This window comes from Callospermophilus lateralis, chromosome 4, assembly GCF_048772815.1.
Source record: "Callospermophilus lateralis isolate mCalLat2 chromosome 4, mCalLat2.hap1, whole genome shotgun sequence".
Taxonomy (NCBI): domain Eukaryota; kingdom Metazoa; phylum Chordata; class Mammalia; order Rodentia; family Sciuridae; genus Callospermophilus; species Callospermophilus lateralis.
In genome coordinates, this window is record NC_135308.1 from 22,844,867 (window position 1) to 22,860,597 (window position 15,731).

A 15,731-nucleotide genomic window follows, 5' to 3' on the forward strand; every position below is an offset into this window, starting at 1 on the left:
CCCCAGGACTCTATCCTCTCTCTGGCTGGGCTTAGGAAGGTCATTCACACTTTTTGGTCAGAAACTCATTCATTAAAAACCCAGGGTTCTTCTACTGTCCTGTGCCATTCTTAGGATTGCACCCTCCTTCCCTCTTGGCCTGTCGGGAACCTTCAGCCAGGTCCCCAGGAACACGAGATGACCACTGCCAGTGGCTGAGAATTGGCACAGAGATTTCTTTTAAGGAGTGGGGTCTTCAAATCCACAGTGGATGAATTAAACTGACATTCAATGATAAACAACTGCTATATTGTTTATACGAGCCATTTCCATGAAAGAAAACAAGACTCCCTTATAAATGGAACATGTACTTAGGGTCTCTATAAAGGTTTTGAGTTCATTATGTTACAGAATTCCAAGAAGCCTTCAAAAGACTTCAATGTTTTCCTTTTGTTTTCTCATCAATGAGTGAAAAAAATGAATTAATTACTGCTTTGAATTTTTAAGAATATATATTCTCTCTCTTGCCTCTGAAAAACAAGACAAAATAGTATTTTTAAGTGATTTCTATGAGCATGAAGGGTGCTGGCCTGCAAGTTTGTGTTTATATTTTATGATATTCGAAGCCTACCTCCTCCTTTCTCCTTCTCATCCTCTTCTTCTTTCAGCAGCTTGCCAATGGAGTTATACCACTTAAATTGCAGTTCAGGGTTGCCATAAACACTACAATTAATCAAGGCACTGTTCCCTTCCTTGACTATGATATGGTCGGTTCTGGTGATGATTACGGGCACAGAGCCCAAGACCACGTCAGTGCCATTTAAAGTGCTGTTAGTCACACTCTCAGCAGTTGCTAGAGTGGACATGAGGATTAAAAAGGGCACAGAAGGTAGAAAGCACAAAGTCAGATGGCTCTTCAATAGATCCATCTTCTTTGCTTGCTCGGTAAGGCAATAGATGGTTTGCCAATGGAATCTTGTCTCAGACAGCACACTGTTCAGAACGGGCCATGGGGCAAACCTGTACTGGATCCATGGAGTTGGTGCTTGATTAAGAACCTGTTAAAAGAAGAAAAACCACACATACACACATAAATATTAGCATTTATACTTTAAAATGCTATTTGTATAAGAATAAAAAATTTTAAAAAGATATTCTTTATAAAAAGTTAGCAATCCAGCTAAAATACAAACCCACATCATTTTTAAACAAGACACAGATCCAGAAGGTGTTCCAATGTTAAGTTCTATTTTTCACAGAAATCTTAACAGTATAACTTTGCTACTTTTTGCTGTTAAAACATATAGCTCTTATAGGGCTCAGGTTGCAGCTCAGTGGTGGAGTGCTTACCTTGCACGCGTGAGGCCCTGGGTTTGATCCTCAGCACCACATAAAAATAAATAAATAAATAATGGAGATATTGTGTCCATCTACAACTAAAAATTTTTTTTAAAAATATAGCTCTTAGTAGGAACAAATATATTCCTTTTACATTGATGTTACCTTATTTCATGGAGTTCAAAAATTGAGGCTTCTTTCATACAGCATTACAAGATTTCTTTCTAACCCGTCACCTGTCTTCATTGTGACCTTATTGATCACCAGAGGTGTTTCCTAGTCTCTTCCAGTAAACATGGCTTCCAGCCTATCTCACTGCTTCCTGCTCCAGGTCAGCCAGCATTTGGAAGGACTCTCTGGAATGAGTCTGCCATTCTCAGAACTTGCCATTATGACTTCCAGGACATTCCTTCCCTGCACCTCATGCAATTTCCCCTGCACCTGTGAACTCTCTGCCTGTCTCTCTCTCTCTCTCTCTCTCTCTCTCTCTCTCTCACACACACACACACACACACACACACACACACACAAAATCCCCTGGTTTCAATACTCATCTGCCTCCTAGAGGCAGGGGGCATCATCAGGATGTGTGGGGTGGCACTTTGGGTGGCTACGCTTCCATGTCCAAAGAGCTAACCTTCACCTACTCAATTCTCCATTCCAATCACTAATTCTGCAGCCACACCTAGTCTACAAATTCTAAGTTCTGAAGTTCCAAGTAATTATGAAGTTCTAAATAAATCATCTTTTAACTGCAATTGGCCATCCTTCCAGATCTTACTCCCCTCACTAGGCTTTCCAGGTTTTGTTGTGTTTGTTTGTTTCGTTTTGGTACTGGGCTAGGGGTGCTCTATCTTTGAGCTACATCCCCAGCCTTTTTTATTTTTATTTTGAGGCAGGGTTTCCCTAAGTTGCTCAGGCTGGCGTTGAACTTGTGATCGTCCTGCCTCAGCCTCCTGTAGCAGGAATTAACAGGTGTGCCTGATGCTTTCTAGCACTTCTGTTTTTCTCAGTCTCTGTCTCTTTGCCCCCTCCTGATCTGTAAGCTTTGTTTCTGTCTCAGTCCAGAATCAAATCATATAGACTACAATCCCCCAAATCCTCAGTCCCTATCTTCATGCCACATGTACTCTGTCAGTCCATGACTTTGATCAAACCTATTATCTTAGCTCCTACACCCCAGAGGCTGGAACACACTGGAGAGAACCGTACAACCAAGTAATTATTTCCAAAATGAAGGAATGATCTCCGACCTCACCGGGCCCTCAGTGACAGCTGGCAGTCTGCTTGCCAGTGCTCAGCCTGCTCAGTCTCCTGCTTCCTTACTGGTATGGGCATCTTCAGCTTGCCAATCAACCATCTTGGCACAGTAGTATTCCTACTTTTTCAAAACAAACCAACACCCCCTTTCTTCTGTACTAAAACGTGCAGGCATGAATTCCCTCGATCCATCTTCCTACATCCTGTGCCTTATGTTAAATCCCTCACCTGCCATTCACTACTCCTCAAACTACCATTTTCAGAATTTTATCTGCTTTTTCCTTCAGCAGCTCTTGTTCAGGGCTACCTGTCACTCCTAGTTGCCAAGTTCTCATCCTCTCCTTACCAAATATTTGTGGCAATTGAAACTGTTAACTATTCTTTCTCAAAACTCTCCCAGGCTTCCTCACTCACCTTCCGAATTGCTCTCATTACCTCCAGAGTTTCACTGGCCTCTTCGTGTTTACCCACAGCTCTTTCCAAGTTCCCATCCCCAGCCTTTGCTCCACTCACAACCTAACAACTCCCAAGTCCACGTTCTCAGTCCTCTTTCTGATTTTAGATTGATGTGACAATTTCCCCTTGGATGTCTTTACCTGGACCCTGGATGTCTTACTGACAATTTCACCCAGCAAAACTGAACTCATCATCTACAAAACATGCCACGTTTCTCGGATGCCTATTTTTAGTTCAAGGGACCACCATTTGTGCTGTGCCTGGGTATATCCTCAATTCCTCCATTGTATGCTCCCAGAACACTGAATCACACATTGTTGATTTCACTTTTTAAATACTTCTTGGATTTGTTCCATCATTGCCATCTCCTCTTATTAAAGATCTGCCCACCTTCAGTTTTTCTTGCTTCCCATCCGGTCCCTATAACCACTGCTGGAGGTACCAATCTATTACCTGGATTTTTACTGTGGTAAAATTGGCAACAGTGCCTGCATTATAAAATCTGAATTTCTTTGCTTTTTATCAATTCAAAAATATTTACTGAATATCAATATTTTTTGTCCTGAGGAGACAAGAGAAGACAAGAACGACCTTGAAACAGACCACAGATGAAGTACATGTGTCAACAAGGATTTCAGTTAGTGATGCACACTTTGAAAAACACACCACGACGTGCTCAGTGCTGAGTGAGGCAGTCAGAGAGGACTTTCCTGAGGACGTGGCCCCTGAGCCAGGACCAGTGATACTAAGACTGGGGTGAAGAGTGCTTTGAGAAGAACAATCCAAGCAAATATCCAGGGGAAGCAAGAAAGGGAAGGAGCACTGCAAAATGGGCTGGAGAAAGTAGACAGACCTAGATCACCTGAGACTCTGTAGGCCAGAGCAAGGAGTTTGGATCTTATTCAATGATCACTGGTAAATTTTAAGCCAAGGAGTTATTACAGGATATTATTTCTTTTTAAAAATCAAGTTGACTGTGGTATAATTTATGTATAATAAAGATGCCTATTTTAGGCATGCATTTTAATGAATCTTGACAAATTTACACATCCATGTAACTACCACCATCGACAAGATGCAGAACATTCCTATCACCACTAAAAGCCCCCTGGCGCCCCATCCCAGTTTCAGTGTTCATATGGGTCCAGTGCTGTTATTTTTGTGTATTCTCCCAAAGAGTTAAGTTTCATTTTCTCCCCATATGGATATCCAGCTGTTTCAGGACCATCTGTGCAAAAGATTCTTCTTTCTTCAATGGACTATGTTGCCTTCTTGTCAGAAACCACCACGGATGGGTGGGTCTGTCCCTAAACTCATTATTACATTCTGCTGATGTATATGTCCATCCTCATGCCAACACTACATGACCATGCTCCCAACACACAGGATGTTCCATGAACTTGCTGAATGAACACAGATCTATTCAAGGGCAGAAAGGATAATTCCATTTGGTATGCAATCCCTGGTGGTAATAAATTAGCTTCAGACTGCATATTTTTTCAGGAGAAGAAAGTTTCCTTGGTGGGTGGATTTCCATACTCCCCTCCTGACTTCACTGCCTGAGTGCCTTAGTGACCAGCACATCTCCCTACCAGCAGAAACCCTGGCAGAGGGAGATAGCACAAGCTGCGGTTGCACCCCAGATATTGCTGTGACTCTGGAAATGTATTTCTTTACTTGGCTGAACTTGTGGTTTCCTTTTATCAGGCGGTTGTAAGCTGACGTATTCAATATAGAAGAGTCATCAGGAGCACAGCCCCAGGTTTTAGGCAGAAGGGGCCAGGATTGGGGTCCTAACCACTTTGATTGGCTGTGTGTTTTTGGTTAAGTACTTAACCAAGCACAGGATGATGATAAGGATTCGTGATCAAATGTACATCAAATACTTACTGCTTGGCTTGATAAACAAGAATTATTAGCAGCATGTACAAAGCGTCCTTTACCGGAACTGGGCTTCTTTAGTCTATTTTTAAGTTATGTCATTTAAAAGACATACCTTGTTTGGGTTTTGTTTGATACTTTCTTGACTATTGTCCCACCCCCAGAAGTCATTACAGATGACATCCGGCATAGGGTCCTTTGCAGGGACTCAAGTCTGAAAAAGTATGAGCTGTCCCTCTGAGCTCAAATTACAGTGAGTATCCTGAAGGCAGGAGCTGGGGTCACTTCTCTTTGACTCCTGATGCCTAGGCCAGAGAAGATGCCTGACTAAGTACCTTGAGTTGAGGGAAAGAGAATCAGAGACAAGACACGTAGGAGATAGGTCCTAGCAAATACGTGGAATTAATACACATTTTTTTTCACCATTAGGGAGAATGTAACAAACGCAAGATCAAACTGAATTTTAAAATGTATAAGTCAAGAGCTATTTTCAAGTTTTGGTGTTTTACTTTCAAATACAGTGTGCTAGCAAGAATAAAAAGAAGGGGTTACTGCTGTGCTATGATATTTTAATAATGTCAGTAGGCACTTTGGGCTGGAATATTGACTATTCAGAAGTGGCAACTAGTTTCTTAGAATCCTCAAGAGGTACAGAGACAGAGATGTGCTCATTTTAATATGGGAAATGGTTTCCCCTCTCTTCTCCATTCTTACTCCCATCCTGTACCATTTTAAAGTTACTAAGGGAGAGAAAATGATGCACAATTTACAGACTGTATTGAAGCATTTTTAACTCTAAAAACTGTGAATATCTATTTTTTAAAATAAAGCATTGAATTGACTACCACAAATGAATTAATAGTTTTAGTAAGAATTCACTGTATCATGTACCATACCCTTTCAGTTGTGATTTAAAAAAAAAAAAGCATTTGTTATGTGCTGGGCACCCTGCCAGGGACTTAGGGGCTGGGGAATGCTGCTACAGAGCGCAGTAACTCATAGGCCACATCCACTCATGATCCAGCCAGGGGAAGAGAGACAGAACATTTCAGCCTAATCTCCAGGAGTGGGTTTGGGGATGAGCAGGTGGAAGGGACACTGGATACCTGGGAGATAATTAGGGACAATTAGGTTGTTGAAGGCCTACCCAGTATCCATCACCTTCCCCCCCCTACTACAAGTCCAGGGCTCATAGAGGGTCTCATCCTTCTGGTGTCCCCCCACCCCCGCCCTGCAACATGGCATCTGTAGAGTGTCCCGAACTTCTGATAATCCTCCCTGCATGTGATATTGCACTTATGTTTTAATGTTGAGGAAACATCTTCTCACCTTCAAGGAGAGCCCCTGGCTGGCAGAAACTCTCAAACAGTTCTGCAGGGTTTCCTCAATGGGAGGCACCCGAATGACATTGCCACCCGTTCTACACAATGCCACACTTACGTGGACTCCAGTGGCAACTGCTTAGAGTGAATTACAAAGCATTGCCTGAAGAACACAGGACACTGTGTGACTCTGGATGTTGGGGAATATTCTACAGGTGACCTTTTTTTAGCCTTTCAGTCTGGGATCTTCCAACAGACAGCACAGTATAAAGTTAATAGCACTCTAACACTGGTTCATCCCCCAAGAGAAAACCTTGAGTACTGTGATCCAGCTGCTTAGATCCCACTCCTTCAAAATTCAAGAACAAAGACCACAGATTGCAAAGCGAGGTTCAGCAAGAGCTACAATGGACAGATTGTTAAGCTTGATGTGTTTGCTCATGGGCTTTGGGAAGACTTTCAGAGAATATTTTCTACGAACCGGGCAAAGAGATCATATTTAGCAAACATCACAACGTTGCTTCTTTAATTCCACCTCTTCCTTATCTCCCCACAGCTTTATTTTACCTAAAGATGGTTAATGAAAAGCTTGAGTCTTACTTCTTGCTTCTCTACCTATAATCAACAAGTCCACTGCCCGTGCATTTCTGGAGTTGGTAGAGAAAGGGCTTCTTGTTTACAAGTGTTCTGAACTACATGAATATACATTATTGTTTTTTCTTGGCAGTGTTAATGTTGGCATCTCCCCATCCACTATGATGAATAACTTTATACAGTTACACAACTGGATTTTGTCACAACATATTGAGAGTCACCAGGATTTTCTGTGCATGAATGATGCTGAAATACAAAAATGGCCTTTGGCTTAAAGACGCTTCTTGATAGGTTTCCACTGAGGAAGAAAGGAGGGAACGCAACCTCACAGGAATTCGAGGCATTAAAATACAAAGTCATGATTAACTGCTAACTTCAAATTTCTTTCTCATATGTCACAATTCACTACAAATATCCACACAGATCTTTTAAAATTAAAAATGATTTGAATCATTTCAAAAGAGAAAAAATTGTAACACCAAAATTCTTACTGGCTCATTCTGTCTCACTTAACAGACAGAGGAGTCTCTGTTTCTGTCTCTCTTTCAAGACCAACATATACTAAAATTTTAGGTTGTTAAGATGATCTCTGAAAATGGAGTAAGGAAATCAGAGTCAAAGGCCAAGACATTTGTGGAATTTCAATGAATAACCCCAGGGCGGCACAGATCTAGTCATGTTTTCTCTGGATGCCCAGTTGTATGATAGGAAGACAGGTCCTCTGTCCTTTCTTTCTTTCTTTGACATGTTCCAGTTTATTTGGGTACAGAGATTCCCAATGGCTCTGATCCTACAAATATCCAAGTCAGATTAAGGGGTTGGGCAAAAGGACAGATGGTCCACATAGATAATGAATGACTGGGTCAGGAAGATGGGGGCTGGTTCAAAAGGAAATAAAATGCTAATACCTCCAGAGAACTTCCCCCTCTAACCTGTTACCAAGGTTACCTGCCTCCAGGGAATTATTCCTCCCAACGAGGAGTTGTTAATGAAGTATTTCCTGTGTGGCTCCCTTCCTCCTTCCTGGGAAGATATGGAGAGGTACCCCTGGAAGGCTCCTGTCCCACCTTTTGGTGAGGTAGGCAAGATAGGAGGAGAGGGCATGAAAAGAAAGGATAAAAGGGGCAGGATGCTCCCACCCCCTCGGGTACCAGCTTTGGACCCCCTCCTCTGTGGAGGAGTCTCTGTCTCTCTCTCCTCTCTCTGTTCTATCCTTTAACTAAAACTTGTTGCTCTTGCCTTGACCTTTCTCAGTCGTTCAGTCTCAACACCAGGGGAACAAGGACCCGATCCTGTTTTATTTCAATGTTGGTATCATCACTGGTCTTAAGATGGTAGGAAGGAAGTGCACTGCTTTTAGGTCCCTTCTAGAAGCACAGAAAGGGGATCAATTCAATCCATATCAACACACATCAAACGAAAAAGGGCTTTGCGCCAGGCACACCCCAGGGATCAAAAGCACAAGGTAAACCAGTCCTCAGTCCTGGTCATCTGAAAATCTAGTCAACAATTGTAGGATGGTGAGACATCTGCCTCATCAGAGGGGTGTCTAGGAACCACTGGGGCATAGTGGAGAGGCCACGGTAGTCTGGAAGAGCCAGGAAGACCTTTTAGAATGGACACTTTAATCATAAAGGAGTCACCAAATGGGCTGAGAGAGAGAAGCTGACCTCAAAGAGGAACAATATATTCAAAGAAATGGTGATTAGGGAGAACTTGGTGCAACTGGAGAAGTGTATTAATTAGGCATCACTCAATGGTGTGTGGGAGAATAGAGGAGGAAGTAGGCTGGTGGAGATAATGATGGATGTTGCACGCACGCACGTGGTTCACGCACAGGCTTTGCAAGGAGGCTGAGATATGTCTAGTTCCGCTTAGATACAGCACCCTGAGAAGGTCAGTGCCGTTGACAATGCTAGGAAATTGCTACAGTATCCAGGAAGGAAAGAAGAGAGTCAGGTGTGGTGTACTCCTGTAATCTCAGTGACTATGGAGGCTGAGACAGGAGGATTACAAGTTTGAGGTCAGCCTCAGCAAACAAAGAAATAATAAAACACCCTTGGATTCAATTCCCAGTCCCCCGCGACCCCCGCCAAAAAAAAAAAAAAAAAAAAAAAAAAGAAGAAGAAGAATAAGAGAAGAGAAATAGCAAGCAGGACCCAGAACTAAAAGTAGAGGGGAAGAGGAAAGAAAGAAAAAGAGACCCAGGAGTTAGAATATACAGGATTTACATCAGACCTCTGGAATTATACCAATCATTCTCTTAGGAATGTCTCATTTGCCAAAAACCAAAGCCTGGAGCTATTAGTGGAATGCACATGAATATGCGAATGACACCGTTCAACTACAACCCCCTTGGGCAGCACCATCTACTGGCTCCACACTTGGGAGAAGGCCTGGGTGCTAGCAGTGGCCATGCAGGGTCCACAGTAGCTCCAGCCTGGTCCCCTCACATCCACGTTCACTTCACTGGTGTCCTCTTTCTGAAAACCTGCCTGATGGAGGATGTTGCAAGGACAAATAGCAGTAGTGACACTCACATGGTTGAACTGTCACAAAATGAGGGCTATATGGCAACTCATCATGAGAAATTTCACGGTCTATGTTATTGAGTACTCAGAACATAGGAAGAAAAAGAGACAAAGGAGCAACCTCGTGGCATTGTTGGTATGCCATTTACTTATTAATTGTGCAGAGTTAGGATAATTTCCAGCCACTTGTTGGGTAAAATAAAGTACATACCCCAACTTGCTGGGCTGCTGTGAAGATTTACCAGATGAGCAGTTTAAACTCAGGGAAAAACATAGGGTCTCATATGGTCTACCAGCTACACTAATATTAACAGCCTATAGAGAGTTTGATACTATGCTAGTTGTTTTGATACACAAAAGGTTTATACTTTTCAAAAAAATGGTTTTAAATTACTGTTTTTTAAACTAATAAGTGAACTACAGACCCATATGCCACCTTTGTGATACTTTAATGGTGCATGTTAGGAAATCATTCTTGGATTTTTTTCACATTTTTTTCCCCACATGGTATGTTGTTTTGATTAAAAGTTACGAATGATACAAAATAAATGTGTTAGAAATATAAGGCTTAAGTTATCCAGGGTCATACAATTATTTTTAAAAATCACTTTAATAAGGAGGTGAGCTATTGTTGGGTATCCAACTAAATGCAAATGGCAGTTAAGATTGTTCCTCAGAAAGGGACATGCTCAAGAGATCTGTTACTACAGTCTTTTATAGAGAAGAAAAATCAGAAAACTTTATTAGGAGGAAGAGAAAAATATTCTATTAAAAGTTTTCCTCTATAATTAATAGACCTGGAAACACATGACCTGGAGAAACTTGAATATCTTTTCAAAAACTTGGATGTCTTTTCTTTATATGTGTAATGGGACATCCAGAGAAGGTAAGTGATTTCCCCAGGTCATGCAATTAATTTAGTGGCTTAGAACCAGAATAAAAAGTCTGTGACTGCTCATGCCTAGACAGGCTTGGGAGTATGTTAAAATCTCTTAGTTCTAGAAAGGCAATTTTTAAGTTGTTCCAGAGTGATGAAAGGTATTCCAATCATACATGGATATTTTATTTTATTTGGTGGGGGGAGTACCAGGGATTAAACTCGGGGGCACTCAACCACTAGCCACATCCCCAGCCCTATTTTGTATTTTATTTGGAGACAGGGTCTCACTGAGTTGCTTAGTGCCTTGCTTTTGCTGAGGCTGGCTTTGAACTCACGATCTACCTGCTTTAGCCCTCCTAGCCGCTGGGATTACAGGCGTGTCCCACTGTGCCCGGCATACATATATATTTTAGAAGAGCTTACTGGTGTTTTAGCACATCTTTAACTTCCATAAATTCTCCTTCCAAATAAAGGGATAAAAAATTGGGGGCTCAATTAATGAAAATCCTTAACTGACCAGAAATACACTTCTACAGATATCTGATGATAGGGAATAAACCAAACCTAGGCACTGATTACAAACAGGACGGATACACAGGCCAATGGTGCCTTCAAGCCAATTCAATCCCCAAGCAGGTTATGATGTAGATTTTTTTAAAAAGCTTGGATTCTATTTTAGCATTTTTTTTAACCTCTGACAACATTCTTGCCATATTTCATATTGAACTTAAGGTGGTTCAGAAACACCTCTGTTTTCTGATTTTCTCTGCCTCTCTCTACCATGAGAATATTATTTTCTGCATTTCCCCCTTGAAAAAAAATTGTATCCTTTTAACACTCATATGGAATACATACATAGGGAGAATTAAAATTTCCTTCTAGTCCCAGTAATTTCTTATGTCCTCTGCTAAACTATAGCACTACTTCTGCCCATTTTCACTTAATGTTTTAAATTAGATCTCGAGCCCATTTCCCAAGAAGTTTTAATATAAGTATATATATATAAAAATATATACTTATATTTAGTATATAATCTCCTATATTAAGAGTGAAGCCAGGAAGGAGATTATGAGTATCTGGAAGCCTGCATATATCAGTGAATCAGGACACTTCTCAGGGCCTGGAAAAATCATTGGAGGATCCCATAGGTCAGGGGGTATTTTACTGAAGCACTGACTCCTAGCTTCCTGTCCATAAGTCCAGGCTGCTCAGCACTATGCCTGGATGGAGGTGAACCCATGTTTCCCATGCGGCCTGCAAAGCACACTGTCTATAAATCAGAAAGCAACATTCTCAATGCACTTTCCTAAATATGATGCAGGGCCTGAAGCAACTGTAAAGTTTACTTTTTTTTTTTTTTGGCTGCTTCTGGATACTTTGTTAATTCTTAAGGCCTTGATAGTAAAAGAGCCTTTGTGTACACACACCACTGGACAAAGGTAACTCAGTGGCCTGGAACTTGGAGTGCAGTTTCCCACAGGATCTTACAAAGGGTGGTTGATTATTTTGCAGTGTGACAGCCCATAATAAAGCTCTGGAACTCATTAGGAGAAGAACAGTATTAATAGTATCCAATCAGGACACTGTAACTTCTAATAGGAACATATCCTGTGTTCCAAGAGGCAGCCAGAATCAAGAACATGCCACTGGGCTCCCAGCTGAGATTAGATTTATTACTTTTAAAAAATCAGAACTACTGCTGATTTACTGGTCATCTAGACCTTGCATTTTCTGCAAATTCTATCAATTTCTTAGAAGTTTTAGGTATATGTCTAATCTTCACCACAGAACTGACTTTAAAATATAAATTAAGATTTCTTAAAAGTAGGTCTTCAGAAAAGTACCTTTTCCTTTCAGTGAAACTTATGAGGCTGGTGCACTATGAAGGTGACCCTGACGTCAGAGGTTCAAGGTGATATGGAAGGAGATGGCAGTGGAAAGATGGGTCAAGTTGATGAGGGTCATTCTCTATGCCTGACACATAGGTTCTTAATTTACATTTCAAAATGTCGAAGCATCCCTCTCTCCCTGTTCTTTGGTTGTTTGATTAAAGCTATTCATTCAGATTCACAGCATAGGAGCTGGATCAACTATGGTTTCTTCTTTCAACAGAATAAAATTTTGTCTATTTAAAAAAAAAAGAGTGCTCAATAACTGGAGAGGGCAGTTTAATAGCTTTTTCTCTTTCCCTGCTTACCAGCTCATTATCACAAAGCGGAACTGCATAACCAGCATTCCTCTGGGTCCCACATGGGAAGTAATTTTAATGACGTTTGGTGAGAACTGGATCTCAGTGAAAAACAGATCAGAAGAGATCCTGCCATTCAAACTCCACATGTTTGAATTCTGATTAAGAGCATGACAATAATTTCCTTTATGGGCACCTAGCATTTATGGTTTATAGAACACTGTCACACTTAGGCGTTATCCCCTCGTTGCACTCTAAGATAAGGGCAATCCTCTGTGATTTTGGCCTTGCAACAAGCTTAGCATAGATAACTTTTACAAAGTTGAGATATGTTCCTGTTATCTCTAGTTTTTCTAGTGTTTTGAACTTGAAGGGGTGCTGTATTTTGTTGAATGCTTTTTTTGCATCTATTGAGATGATCATGTGGTTCTTTAGTCTATTAATGTGATGAATACATTCATTGGTTTTCGCATATTGAACCAACCTTGCATCCCTGGAATGAACCCCACTTGATTGGGGTGCACCATTTTTTTTGATATGTTTTTGTATTCAATTTGCCAGAATTTTATTAAGAAGTTTTGCATTTATGTTCATTAGAGATATTGGTCTGAAGTTTTCTTTCTTTGAAGTCTCTTTGTCTAGTTTTGGAATCAGGGTGATATTGGCCTCATAGAATGAGTCTGGAAGTGTTCCCTCTTTTTCTATTTCATGAAATAATCTGAGGAGTTTATAGAAGCACAATTCACAATAGATAAATTGTGGAACCAACCTAGATGCCCTTCAGCAGATGAATGGATAAAGAAAATGTGGTATATATACACAATGGAATACTACTCTGTGTTAAAAGAGAATAAAATCATGGCATTTGCAGGTAAATGGATGGAGTTGGAGAATATTATGATAAATGAAGTAAGCCAATCCCCCAAAAACAAATGCTGAATGTTTTCTCTGATATAAGGGTGCTGACCCATAATGGGGATTGGGCGGGGAGCATGGGAGGAATGGAAGAACTTTAGATAAGGCGAGGGGAAGGGAGGGGGCATGAGGATAAGAAAGATGGAATGGGATGGACATCATGGAATGGGATGGACATCATTACCCTAAGTACATGTATGAAGACATGAATGATGTGACTCTACTTTGTGTACAGCCAGGGACAAGGAAAATTGTGCACTATATGTGTACTATGAATTGAAATGCATTCTGCTGTCATGTATAACAAATTAGAATAAATAAATTAATTTAAAAAAAAGCAGGGCCAAGCTGCTGACCCATGCCTGGATCCCCTTGAAGAGCCCACGACTCTTGTAATCCCTACACAGTGATCAGTGAGTGCACGCCCCAGCTTGGGCAAACTAAATGCTAAACTGTCTAAATTATCATCATGTCCAGGTAATTGTTATTTTAAAATTATATACGTAAGAGCAATACTTTTCAGAATTTGGTTGAATCTGAATAACCTAGCTGACAGTAGTGTACATCTGAAAATCATTTTTCCACCAGCTGCATGTTTTTCGATGTGATAAGATGGCAAATTTATCATAATTAAGCAAGATCACAGACGTGTTTCAAACCAGATCATAGCTTAAAATGGGGATTCACTGATTTCCATAGGGAATTTATACAGGAAGAAACTTTGCTTTTCTCCCAGCTTTGATGGGGAAAGGCCCTGCTAGGTTGAGCATACTTTGCAGATGTTCTCAATGATTTCTCAGCTGGGCAGTCAGCTTTGAGTGATAAAACAATTAGGAGCCAAACATATCAATTAAATGGAACTCCGAGTATTTATGAAGTCACTATTATCAGTTTAGTACCAATTGCTGTGGGGATTCCAAAAAGTTCTTTACCCTAAAGGTGTTTAGCATCTTAGTGACAGTTGCATACAAAGCAATAAATCATAGGAGAGTTTAGAAAGAGTCTGAAAAGGTCACAATGTTCCCTGTGGCCATGTCCTGAAGGGTGAATAAGGGAGACAAGACAGTTTTCCCAGCAGGGGTAATGGCTTAGTAAGGGTAGAAATAAACACTATAGGACACTTAATCAAAACCTAGGCTACAGTAAGTTTTTGCCAGGTTCATGTACTGCATCTGCTGTGTGTGCACATCTAGAGAACTTGAGGATATTAGGAATACACTGGTGAAAGAAGAGGGGGTAGCCATAACCTGGAGGTAGAGATAAGGTACAAACTCAAGAGGGAATCAAAAGCCCTCAGTAGCTTCTGGGTACACAAGTGCACAGAGAAATGCTGAGCTCCCAGCAAGGCAAAGGACTGGTAAATACATGTTTTCTGGAAATTAACTTTAAACTCTTCAAAAGTGTTTTTGACATGGAGAAAATAAGGTTACCTTTGGGAAGTCTAATGAGAGCTAAACTCGGACACCAAGTAATCTAGGGTTGTCCAAACCTTGAAGAAGAAACAAGACCAAAACCTCCCCCGCAATTTGGGGCTGCCAGGAAAAATGGTGGAAAGTTGGGTAAGAGCGGAAGTCAGCCTGGCCAGTAGCAGGACAAGGCACCCGGTGCCCGAGTTTAGTAGCAAAGGACAAGTTTGCAAAATGAGATTAAAACAGCAGCTGACAAGCAAAATTGCTCAAAGGTCACTGGAAGTTTAAGCTACCCATAGTCATCCTAGGCTATCAAGACCTCTAGGGAAGTCCTGAGTTAAACCAGTGGCCAAAAACCAACTCAGGCTTCACTCATATACCTTCCTCTCTAAAGACCAGGGAAAATGCATTTGCATGTTTTTTCACTAGTCATTATTTGTCCACCTTATCCTTTCCAGGGGAATCTTGCCTTTGGGGAAGAAAAGTATTAGCTGGTCTCATTGGCATGGTCCTTAGTGCTACAAATTTAGAGCCCTTGGTAATTTCAAGAATGTACATAAAGGGGGCAGCTGCTAGAAGAGATGTGTCCCATCATGTACTGCTTTAATGAGCCAAAGAGAACAGACTGAAGTAGCCCCAGCCTGTACCCTCCAGCGCTGTCAGAACTGGGTGGTCCCCATCAATGGAAAATTCTGGAGCATTTACTCCAACCTATTTATTTTCTCAAGGAGCAAACCCTTCCTTTATCCTCTTCCTCCCACCATCAGCAAACTCAAGTTCTCTAAAGAAGAAATGGGCTAAGATTATATTTACACAGCTATTCAAGAAACTTTCCTCTTTCCCACTGATTACAGAGTCAATTTCAGACCATCCTTTAAGTAACTTGTTCTCCAATCTACAATTAGAGAAGTCCACCCCACATCAATTTTCTTTCAGTCTCACCAGCAAGCTTCAGATGCTTCCATCTAGAGGTTGGGA

At 41.1% G+C, this 15,731-nt stretch overlaps 1 protein-coding gene across 1 annotated transcript in view; it reads right to left on the reverse strand.

Annotated features, from left to right (window-relative positions):
* The window catches only part of Mfap3l (microfibril associated protein 3 like), a 40,612-nt gene that overhangs the window by 18,042 nt on the left and 6,839 nt on the right, over positions 1 to 15,731 (reverse strand). Inside the window, exon 2 of the mRNA XM_076853669.1 lies at positions 611 to 1,037. Coding sequence (XP_076709784.1) covers positions 611 to 908 — 298 coding nt within the window. The 5' untranslated portion in view covers positions 909 to 1,037. The remainder of the gene's footprint in view (positions 1 to 610; positions 1,038 to 15,731) is intronic.